The sequence below is a fragment of the Gymnoscopelus microlampas genome (genome assembly GCF_963454915.1).
Source record: "Gymnoscopelus microlampas genome assembly, chromosome: 11".
Taxonomy (NCBI): domain Eukaryota; kingdom Metazoa; phylum Chordata; class Actinopteri; order Myctophiformes; family Myctophidae; genus Gymnoscopelus; species Gymnoscopelus microlampas.
Window position 1 is genome coordinate 13901484 of NC_139948.1, and position 12712 is coordinate 13914195.

Here is a 12712-nt window from a genome sequence, read left to right on the forward strand (position 1 = left end):
GGTAGGTAGAGGGGTTGTGGTTGTGTTTGTAGCTTTGGCGATGGCTGTACGTAGATGTCTTAGGCCAGGACAGAAGACACGGAGGTCACTGTCAGTACCAGAGGAGGTGAAGGTGACAAATCCTGGCCTGTCGCTGCTGATATGGCTGTTGATCCAAGACTGGTACTGAGACACTCTGGTGTAGATTCCAGGGGAATCAGGCAGGGCGCAACCCACACCGAAGCTCACTATTCCAGACTGAATCCAGCGAGCATTTTGTTTGCTCACCAGTGGGCCTCCTGAATCTCCCTGTAGTGGAAACTACTGCATTAAAAGAATGAAAGCTTTCCAGGAAGAAATACTCACAGAGAACACAACCATTCAAATGATCACCTGACATGCGTCCATCCCTCCAGCACTAAATCCTGCACAGATCATATTGTCAGTGATGGTGCTCACTGCATAGTCACATTTACACTGTCTGTTCCCCACAATTGGAACCCTCACCTCCTGGAGTATTTGCGGGGCAGGGAGGGGCCCTAGGGAGACACAAATTATGTTTTAAGAACCAAACTTAACATAATAAAAAAAACATCAGACCCTCTGCATAAAGATGATGGTTGCTGACATTTACATATCTTCCATCCTATCTGTACAATCTGTACTGCATTTCCATGTATAATTATAGGCATCATCAGCGATGAGTCTCTTTCGGCATCATTTCTAATTTAAGAAGGTTGCTTTGTAACTGGCCATATAATACCCAGTGTAAATTAAACTCACCATGCATGCACACTCCCAACCCTATATCTACGCTCACATCCACAGTCTTGTCTACACTCACGTCCAGTTCTAACGTCGCCCCAGCCAGTGATCCAACTGTCGATGCCACTGTGGAAGGAGCTAGCCGGTGTTGCTAGGCAGGCTGGGCGGATGAAGTTGGTAAAAGTCACTGGTGCCGAAAGTTTCAGAAGAGCGATATCATTATCATTAAGTACTGCCTTGTTGAATTCAGGGTGATGGATGACCTGGGTAACCGTCCGAGCGACCTCGTTAGGGTTGAATCGTTGACTCTTGCGACCCAGAAAAACAACAAGACCAGATGGGTTGTTACTAAGAGTAAAGAAAAAAATAACAACAATCCATAATGAGCACAATATTCATTTATTTGTGCAAGTATTAATGAAAGGGTCTTGGGAGAGTACAGTAGCTGATCTCTTGCTGATAATATAACACCACACCTTGAGAAGCAGTGAGCAGCTGTCAGCACAAATTCCCTGTTAATAAGAGATCCTCCACAGACGTGACTGCCAGATGTGTGTATACTGGCCAGCCAAGGCCAGGTTCCTGGAGGAGCATTCGCACCTCCAACTATCCTGGTGTTCAGAGGAGCACGGCCACATACAAATGCTATAGGGATTTAAATGAAGATTTAAATGAATGGGTTGTAATGGTGAAATAGAAGAAAATGTCCTTCCAGAAATGTACATCTGATTGCAACACTTCAAGCACTCAGCAGTAGGATAATAATATCTTTTTTGTTTTATTTGTAGTGTATCAATAAAACCACATGGAATAACACATTTATTGTGTCACATCCTTTAGACAGATATGTACTAATATATGTTTATTATGCACTTTTGTCAAATTTCTATCAATAAATCAAGTCAATAAAGTACCAAGGAAACTGCGGGGGGAAATAATATTTCTACGATTCAGGGGTAAAACCGATATTTTGGAGGCCAGTTAGGAATAGTATGGAATAAAGAGCTCTCTGACATCCCTGAGATCATGTGTACTTAATATGGTGAAAATTTGTTAAAAAAGGTGTTTGTACAAATAAAAGTGAAATGCATTTGCCTCTATACATTGTGTCCCATGTGATTCAGATTTGAGGTCAATCAGACAATATCGTTCATGATTTCTGGCATTTTGTGGAAATATATAGGCCCCTCCCCCAAAGCTTTGAAACCAATTGCTGGCTTTAGGTGTGGACTATAAAAAAATAGTCATGTTCATCACATGGCGCCAGAGATAATTGTATAGCGATTTGTGTGCATTCTGGACATAAGTCTGTATTGGAGGAGTAGCAAAATGTGTTTTGAAGACAAAGATGTGGCTTATATGGGGAGCATTAAGGAATACAGGGAAAAAGATATTTTGACTATACTATCTAGGGTGTAAGTCAAAACATGAGCATGGGCTTGTATTACCCCACGTATAGCCCCAATATTTTGGGGTGGAGTGACTTCCTTGGCCTACTGGCAGCGTGCATAAAAAGTGTGATGCTGGTCAGTCCAGCAGTTTGAGAGATTAGTTCTGCATCCACAACAGGCGATTGGCAAAAACATAATCCCCATTCCTGGCCTTTGGCTTGGCAGAGAGGAATATGGTGCAAGAGATCACAGTAGCTGATCAACATATAATATACAGCAGCACATGCTTGAAATATGTTCTAAGTGGCTTACCATTCAGTTGGGCTTGAGAACCTGAAAATAAAGGAAGGAAAGAAGGAAAAAGATTTATAAATAACCTGCAGGTGAACGCTTTGTTATTGCAAAACTTACTTTACTTTTGAATGTAGTGCATTGACTCCAGCTCCTGTATTAACATAATCACTTGTTTGTGGGATTTGCATGAACAGAAATCCTATAGGCCTTATATCAAAATCCTTACTCTAGTTAATCAATTCTTGCAGTGAGCCTATAAGTCAAGAAAACATTCCCAATTGACCAGAGTCATGCCTCATTTATTTATCTAATCTGCTTTAAAGCGGTGTTGTGTGCCGAGATCCCAAAACACAATTTATGTCCAAGTAGCCATACAGAATCACATACGCTGGACGCTGCTTACCATGCTGTGGTACCAGATGAAAAGATACTGTTCTGTAGGCCTATAGCTACTGAGGAAATGATTGCAGGGAACACCAGTCCGGACAGTGGCTCCCCCTGAATGTGTGTGGGAACTGGGGGTGACTGTTTATCCTGTGAGCATCAACAGGTGTGTAGTCACACCCAGCACTGAGTTTGACTCAGGCAAGGTGTGATCAGCCATCCCACAGTATTGCATCTGTGATGTGTTGTGATCTTGTAGATTGGCTATTTTCAGCATGTGATACCATCTAAGGCCAAGTATAAATAAGGCTTCAGGGTGTCAGTGGATGTGAAATAATGTCTATACTGACAACTAGTACAGTAGGTTCTAGTTGTCTATGTCTGTCTGTGCCATACGGACATTGTTGCCGTTATGAACAGAGGCCTTGTTTAGAAAAAGCAGTGTATTTGGCTTTATTCTGATGTTTATGACCCATGCTGTGTTCAGCATATATTTGATCCGTTGTGCAGCATGTGGATTGAATGCTTGAATGATTGCTGTGCCCTTGCTTACAATGTCTAGTTTTTGAAATGGATGGTTATATAAAATATATTTAGTGCAAAATGTGTTTATTTGATGTGATGTTTGGTCAAATGGCGTCTCCAAAAGGGACAGTGTCCACCTTATGAAATGTATCTCTGGAAATGATAGTCAGAACATCACCATATTTGGAGGACAGGTGAAAAAAACAAAAAAGAAAAGAAAAAAGAACCAGGCTGCTCATTCATTGTACCACGTAGCCCATCAGGGCATGGCAAGCCGGAAGGCACTAGCACAAGGTTTCCCCCAGCTTTTTACAGGTTGTATTAATTGGCACAAACCTCTCTTAGCTTGTACAATGTGACCTTTGTGTGTTAGGGCGGAATGCTGAGCCTGGCTGCAACTTGTATAATACAAGACCCAAGTATGTGTGATCATACTCAACAAACATTACATCAATAAGAAATATAAGTTTGAATAATCTATAAAAAAGCAATACCATAATAAGACCGGAAAAATCTGTGAATACCATAATAAGACCTCATGTAGGCAAAATCTGTGAAAAGTGTGGGAATTGTTAACAAAGCATTCCAAAAATAAATAAATAAAGGAGCTGGGAACTTCTTCTTTGGTCCAACTATTCCTGGGACATGTGAGCCTTGTCCAGTGAAGGCTCAGTCTACATAACTGACATCACTAATGTTCGGTGAAAGTCACCCATCGCCTGCCTGTAGAAAAAACAGGGATGGGGGCAGGGAAACAAGCCTACCTTCTATGTCTATGATGTCACAGAGCAGCCTGAAGGTACCCAAGTACCCACCCATCTCAGACATCACATCAGCAACACAATGAAAATCACATTTTCACATAATTGTGTGGGTGAAAATCACCCGACGTTAGTGTTCCAGGGTTAATACAGTTTTTTCAGGGTTTTCTCATCCTCCCATCATAGTAGAACAAAGCCGGTAGTACAGCAGCATCAAAAATCATATTCTCCATGAGCACACTCTTTGGTTTGAAACTGCTTTTAGAACTCACTGAGCGTTTTCTTTTCTCTGGATACTCTTTGGGTGTCCTTGGGTTTGGGCGCTTGAAGGAAATAGGACAAACGGTTTGCCACCTTTTCACAGGCAACGTGACCAGTGCCAATGCTAACAAGATCTAGTGCTATGTGCCACCCACCTCGCCAAGAAACACACAAGACGACAAGAGTCATCATCAAGTGTGATGACACTGACGTCATTGCATTGCGCTTGTATTATACAAGGCACAGCTTCCGCCCTGATTCACAAAGGCCATACTGTAGAAGCAAAGATACGTTTTTGCCTTCAGTACAATCTGCAACAAGCTGTGGAAAGCCTTGAGCTTGCCATGCCATGCCAGGCTATGATACGATGAGCATTTTTTTTTTAATTCTTCTTTTTAAATACAAAATAGAACATTGTCATCATTTACAGAGTTACATGTGATATGGCAAACGCTGTCACTTTTGATTAAAATATTTTTTATACAAATATCCATTTCAAAGACTAGACTTAAGACGAAAACATGGTAGTGCTTTCTTCTACCTCTGGCAGTATCTCAACTTTTAGTTCCTCGTATACCATTACCTGTATATATACACACCTCTTTTTTAATTAAGATGTTTCCAATATATGTGTTTGTGTGTGATCATAGATAGCCCCCCAGAAAATGAACCACTTAACCCTCTAGACTTATTAAAATGGACCTGAGTTGGCTCTGTACTTACTGAAAATATTTTTCTGTCTACATCAAATCTCTTTGCCAAAAATAGGAGATCTACAAGCTCACAACACGTCGCACGATCTGCTATTTTTGGTTAATGTTCCCTCTACGGATGCTGGGGTTCAAGTGGTTTAACCCTGAAGACCTTTACTGATCCAGAGGGAAACTGTCATAGCAGTACGCATTCATGTGATGTCAGAGCAGTGTTGATTTTGACAGCAAATTTTGATTTTAGTTTTAGTCATAGTCTTTTGAATAAAATTCCATTTAATTTTAGTCATATTTTAGTCATCTGAAAACTTTTAGTTTTAGTTTAGTTTTAGCCTAGTTGACTAAATATCATAAGTTTTAGTCGACTAAATCTACAGTTGATTTAGTTGACTAAAATGTATTTTGGCGGGCCTTGATGGTGTCGTAATGGCTGATTTTACACTTGGTTGCATGCTGAAAATAGCAGATCTACAAGCTCACAGCGCATCACAGCGCGACACGCTGTGAGCTTGTAGGTCTGCTATTTTCAGAGTGCAACACCCGAGCGCAACCAAACATACAATGACATGTCTTACTTCTTATTGGATCTCTTCTCCACTAGTCCCTCCCTAACATTTTTGTTCAGTTTTTATTTGTTGACGAAATTGTCAATATATTTAGTCTTAGTTTTCGTCATCATATCTTAGTCTTCATTTAGTTTTTATTTAGTTTTTGTCAGTGAAAAAAGGTAGTCGACGAACATTTTTCATCATAGTTTTAGTCAACGAAATCAACACTGTGTCAGAGTGACATGTGAGTGTGCTGGGGAATCACTTTTTACTTACTGCTTTCAATGTTTAGACTATTGTTTAGATTAGTTGCAACATACATGGGATATTTTACATCTCCATCACGCTGTCTCTCATATTTTATGCACCAGTGATTGCTGATCTGTTTTCCTTCTTATGAAGCAGAAGAATAATTACTTATTTCATATTACTCTGAAGCCTGCATGATGAACTCTGTTATGCTTTGGTGGTTGGGATGACAGTGCATGCGTTGAAATAAGCAGAATTTGTGTGTTTCTGTAAAAAATAAAATGGAAGAGTAAATGAAGTAAGCATATAAGCAGTTGTTCTAATGAGAATATCTTTAAATAAAAATAAAATAAAACATTGTGAGTGCATGCCACATTAGTATTTGTTAAGCTCACATTATGACATTATTACTGAATAATAAAAATGTAATTGATGTTTTGGTGTATTCATTGTTTTCATTCATTCCTGAGAACAGTGAGGATTGAGTGAATTATTGCCTTGAGACAAACAACCACATGTCTCCTGCATCTGAATCACCTAACGTCATCATCTAATGCAGGAGGGGTCTTCAACGTTTTTCAGGCCTTAGCTGAGAGAGAGATGAAGCAGGGACCCCCACTACATGTGTTGCAGATTAAAATATGTCATAGATTTAATAGATAACTCCATAGACTTGATTGACAGCACTATCACCAGTGTTGTGTAAATTGTATTTTCAGACTTTTAACCACTTATAAACCCTATGACATTTGTCTCTGTGCTTGGTCTAATCCTTTTCCCCTCTACACCAAACCTCTTTGCAGAAAATAGCCGATCTACAAGCTGACAAACTGATATGCAATCTGCTATTTTCTGTGAATGTTCCGCCCAGAATAGGAATGCTAGGATTCAGGTGGCTAATGTAGAAAAAAAAGTTCCTATAAAGATTTGGCAGCCCAACTTGGGGTCCCAAACCCATGATCTATTTTACAGTCTTTACATCTGGGGTCAACAACCTTTTTGATATGAAGTGCCATGTTTATTTTATTGAGTCAGTGTGCCATATCAATATTAAGTTTAATTATGACAAAATAAAAAAATCATGACAAAAAAAAAAAAATGTCCATAGGCTATACATTTTTTCTTTCTTCCATAGAAATATTTTCTTTCACAACAGGCTGTATGATCATTAGACTCAGTGCAAGTTTGAATGCATGTAGAATTATGTGCAGGATGTCATTTGTAGATGTGAGGGGACTTAATTTAAAGGTAGGGTAAGTGATTTGCTTTGGTTAAAATAAGTGTTAAATAGCTCTATATTCTGATAGTACTCATTGCTATAGAGTGTTTGTTCAGTAAAAGGAGTCTCCTTGTCTCTCCACCTCTTTATTAAACAGAAAATGCATTTTAGTTTCAGTTTCAGTTTCATTTCCAATTTTATCCAATCAGGATAGGGAACTCAATCAGGATACAGATTAAACAAGTGAAATTGGAAGTGATGACACTAAGAAATGAGCAGACAAAATTGGAACTGGAACACTATAAAAATGAAGCTTAAAAATGGGTACTTTTTCCTGATTGGCTGAGATTTTGACACCTACCGAAAAATGTATTTTCTGTTTATTAAAGAGCTGGAGAGACCGGGAGACATCTGTTACTGAACAAACACTCTATAGCAATGATTACTATCAGAATATAGTATTTTAACCTTTTAGCAAAATACTTTTTGTTTTAACCAAAAAATATCACTTACCCTACCTTTAACTGACTAACATTTTTTGAATATTTAAACACTCTCTCACACTTGCCAGTGTGCCAGTGATCACCCTCCCCTGTGCCAATGTTGGCACCCGTGTCTAAGGTTGCCTACCCTGCTTTAAATGAACCACTTTCGTCACGGTGTCCCTATTTTGGGCATGCTATTATAGGCTGAAATTTAAAAAACAGCATTTTCAAAAATGTTCAAAAGGTTTTCAACTTACAAGTTCACAACGCATCACAAGGCATTGTAAAAGGCAAGTGGTTAAAGATTTACAACAGTTTTTAGCAGTGCTACTTCAAGTTATGATTCAAACTTTTCTTTCAAATGTAGTCTGAATTGAACACTTTGTTTCAAATTGGAATTAGGCAGAGTTCTTACCTTTTACCAGCAGAATGAATAACAATGACACATGATGCACTTGGTAGAGTCCCATGGTAAATGAATGTGTGGATGCAGCCAGGTTCCTTAAACAGATCCTCAGTTCATTCTGTGAGTTAAATTCAATGATCTGGACCAAACCACACCTCGCCACCTGTTGTTATAGCATTGGGCACTCTACACATCTGAGGTTACTTAATAAACTACTTTATATTCGTATAATTTGTATTTACCACCTTCCAGTTAGTTTGTATGTCCATTGTCAGAAGGACATTACAGGGTTTTGTGTATATTTGAAACTTGGAAAGTTAGAACCAATGTAAAATAGAGACAAGAAGTAAAGATAGTAGTACAGTGCTGTCCTGTATAATGTATGACTACAATAAACTATTATTATTAATTATTCATTAATAATATGCCAGTTTATTGTTTATCAATTTGGGTCAAATAATTAAACAAACCTGTTAGTTAGAGGTTTTAAATGTGCATTAGGTCTATGGACCCTAGGAGCCTCATATCACTGGTATTTTATAAATAAATAAGCAAGTAAGCAAGCAAGCCAGCAAGCAAATACGTAAGTAAGTAAGTAATGTAAGTAAGTAATTAAGTAAGTAAGTAAATGGTGAATATATTATCCCAATAGTTTAAACACAAAAATGTAGTGAAATGCAACGTTTTCTGTTTGTATAAATGTATAGTTATATAGCATAATGATAATGATATTGCTTAGTGCTGTCTCACCCACACAATTATATACAGACTATTTCAATATAATTCTTCAATATAATTCAATCAGGTCAGCTTCAATAAGATCCTCCACTAGAGGGCAGTGTTGTATCAAATTTTGTTCTAAGTTTCAAAGTTTAACCAGACTGATAGAAACAGATAGAATGCAGTACTATAACTACTTAAACCCCATATGTTTGAGCGCAGTCCCTCTGGGCTCTATACTAGTATATTTTCATTGTACTTTCCTTTTAAATATATTATGTGAATTTTTACTGTGATTATGCTTACATTGTTTCTAATTATTTTATATTATATTTTAATTAATTCGCAGAAGTTCTGCTGCGAACAATGTTGAGGGCAACAGATAATATAGCTATCCCTGGTGCAATATTTTGTATTTATTTTTGCTCTGACCCTGTTAAAAAAACAAATCTAATGTATTAAAATGCTACAAAGGTTCACAGCCACCTATTACATCAACCGTGTAAAAAGTATTCAATCTCACTTCCAAGTCAAGTCCTGCAGAATATGCTCCAACAAAAACATTCATACTTCACATGAGAACATTCAGCTATTGGTAATTGTTATGGAGACTTGTCCTACCTTTATTTTCAAGTCGCTATGCACGGAGACGGTTACATTTGAGACGCACTTTACAATTCAAGGTTCCAGTTGTTTGTAATAACAGCGTTGTTTTAACAAAACAAACTTAAAAACGATCAGCTTCGCTATGTGGTGTAAATAAATCAGTATAAATGTACGTTTAGTCCAGTATAAAGTAACAAACAAAAACGTTCTAATGTCTTCTTTCTATCTAAATCTATTCGTGGTCAAAAAACTGTTTGCTGCATGCCGTCCTCACTCAGGCTCCAAACAATTCCCCCTGTCCAACTGTCTACCGACAGTCTGTCTGTCATTCCTTAATCAAGGGGTTCCCGCACCCTGTGGGTTCTATTGCATAGCTCAAGCAGCGGGGGGCAGCAACGGGTGTCCAAAACAGTAAATAAAATATAGATAAAATATAGGTAACTAAATTAAGTTTAACTAACAGTAATAGTTCCTTTCCTGAAAGGGTATCTATGCTGTAACTTATGCCAAAGGAATCTCCAGAACTGAGCCTTCTAATCTTTTATTAGGCAGCACACATTTGTAAAGACATCATGACAAAAGTCTTCATGAACACTTGAACATTATCTACAATATTTACTTGACTCATATGGTACTGTACTGTACCATACCCAAACCCCTGAGAAGGTCATATTAGCATAGTTATGTTCCCTTAGTACATCTGATAGTAACACATTAAACATACCAAATGTAATTTAAGGTGCAGAAGGAGTATTTACAGCTATAGCCATACATTTACAACCTCATTATGTCCAAAACTGTTACTTTTCAGGATTAAATGTCAAAAACAGCAAAAGTAGCAGATCTACAAGCTCAAAACGTGTCACTTCACACAGTGTTTGGAGCTTGTGGATCTGCTACTTTTGATGCTTTTGTGTGACGCTGGAGTGTGATCAAGTAGGGCATTAATTTATGAAATAAACCCTGGCTCATGGCAAAAACACACATACACAAACAGATTTTCAGCAACAAAAATGTGACACAATGTGTCACATTTTTGTTGCTGAAAATCTGTTTGTGTTGTGTTTGAATATTATTGAATATTTGTCGCCTCAAATATTTTCATAAACATACTGTACTGTACTATACTGTAACTTTAAAAGAGATTTGTTTGTAACTCGCGGTAGCCCTGTTTGTTTAAATTCAACATGCAGCACCGCCTCTCTTGTGTAGAATAATAAAACAGCTCTATGTGGAAGTTTGATTAACAGATGCATGTTATACTGTTAGTTAACAGTATCCTCATATCAGCTCGCCTTTAACATTACTGAACGTTTATAATAGTGGCGTCATAGGTTGTGAGCTTGCGAGTCCACATCATGGAGTTCTTCACCTCTGCCTCGTCCTTGGTTTTTCAATAACTCATACTGGATTATGTTGCCAAAGCATAGTCCCCTGCCAAAGATTATTAATAAATAACAGCCGTCCATCATGGGCCATTTTAAGAGGATGAATGCTTTTTCAAGCACTATGTCAAGTGAACATAACAAACCTTCATAATAAACCGTTCTGGTCTCACATCAGCTGATTCAGCCAACCAACATAAGCCTACAGTAGCCTAATTTATACTCCGTAGTATAACAGTGTCGCTTGCCAAAGAATATTTTGAGATGGAGGTTTGTGGCCAAATACAAAATCATTTTGGGGGTCCTTGACATGCAAACGTTTGAGAACCACTAGATTCCACCCATGGAACAGTTGGAGGCTAGTACCAGAAAGACAGAAGGATGCTCAGTGATGTGAGAGGGAGGAGGATAAATGATAAAGCAGTGCGAGGAGAAGAGGATGTGGCGATAGCGTCCGCGCTGGGTGAGGATGTGGTGGTAGTGTCCACGCTGGGTGAAGTGGTGCTAGTTGGAGACAACAGGCTCCCCACTGTATTCACCAGGAAGGACTTGAAGCGGGTCGTCTTGGTGAAAACCGATGGCGATGATGCCTTTCCCCGTGTTTGATTGCCGCTGTCGGACACAGTCAACACTGCAGTCTGGAACCAAAAGGCACCCTGCTTACACATCAGAGGACCTCCAGCATCACCCTGTAGAGGCACACAGTTGATTCAGTACATTGTTAAACCAATTAATCGATGAAATCGAATATAAAAAAACTAATAACTGACTTACTCAAATCAAATTGGGGGAAACATTGAATTATATTCGTCTTTTTTTTCTCTTCTCATTACAGACAAAACATTTCAACAATACCATAAATAATCGATTCAATAGATTATGAAATTAATTCTAATACATATATTTGTTGATACAGTATATAAAAAACGTTCCTGCTTGAAAATCTGTTACCGATGTTAAAACCATGTGACAAAGCATGAATTGGCCTTTATCTTTGCATAAACTGCAGTGTGGTATCCAAAAGAGAAGCTCTACCTGCTGCAGTGTCACAGCTCCTGTACATATGGAGTCAGTACTAGATGAGGCGTTCCCACAATCCACCACAGAGGTCTCAACCTCCTGTAGATCTTGTTGCTCTGAGGTCGGGAAGACAGAAGAGGAAGCAGAGAAATTGACAGAGTTTAACCTGGACCACTATACACATAATCCGCAGCATTCATGTAAATATACTTCCAAAAAAGGTATGTTTCACATTAAACCATTTTGAGCATTACTGCAATGGTACAAAAATAATGCCTCAAGGTCTGAATAAAAAATGAAAAATAAAATGAGCAATTTGTGTGGTAAAGATCAAAGACTTGAAGTTCAAGACTGAGTATAAACTTCTATCATTGCATTTTCAGTCAAAAATGACCCCCGCCCTATTTAGGGACTCACCTCCTCCCTCTCCCAATCCCCAGCCCACTGCCCAGCACGTAGAACCTGCTGCGAAGGTGTCTGAACCAGTGTCCACGCAGATTGGTTGGATGTGGTCAGAGAAGGTGGGCTGGGATGCCAGTTTGAGAACTGCCACGTTGTTGTCACCGGTCAGCGTGCTCACGGTGATTTCTGTCACAGTCAGAGTCTGTTCAAATGGGTTGGCGCCATTCTGCTTCAGACGGCCCAGGATGACGGTCCATTCGGACACATCAGGTGAACTGAGACAGAAAGGGTTAACTTAGTGAAGGGTGCTGCACTGCTGTTTAAAGACACACATTTCCATGCATAGACCAGTGGTTCCCAAAGTGGGGTCCAGGGACACCCAGGGGTCCTTGGGGGGGTTCCCGGGGGTCCCCAGCTAAATGAGATCATAAAGCATCAATATCAGTCTAAACACTTTAACCCTATTTTATACTTTTACAATTATCCCAATGTGACGCCCTGTGAGTTTGAAGATCTCAACATTTTGAAAAAAATCTTTGGGGGTCCCTGGCACAAAATCTTTTCAGATAGGGGTCTGCGGCCAAAGACATTGTAGACACTAA

At 38.9% G+C, this 12712-nt stretch overlaps 1 protein-coding gene across 1 annotated transcript in view; it reads right to left on the reverse strand.

Moving 5' to 3' along the window:
- Nucleotides 1-10340: 10340 nt before the first annotated feature.
- The window catches only part of LOC311054965 (uncharacterized protein), a 110103-nt gene continuing 107731 nt past the window's right edge, over nucleotides 10341-12712 (reverse strand). The window contains 3 exon segments of the mRNA XM_084071013.1: nucleotides 10341-11377; nucleotides 11724-11824; nucleotides 12126-12385. Of these exon segments, the coding sequence (XP_083927139.1) occupies nucleotides 11048-11377; nucleotides 11724-11824; nucleotides 12126-12385 (691 nt within the window). The 3' untranslated portion in view covers nucleotides 10341-11047.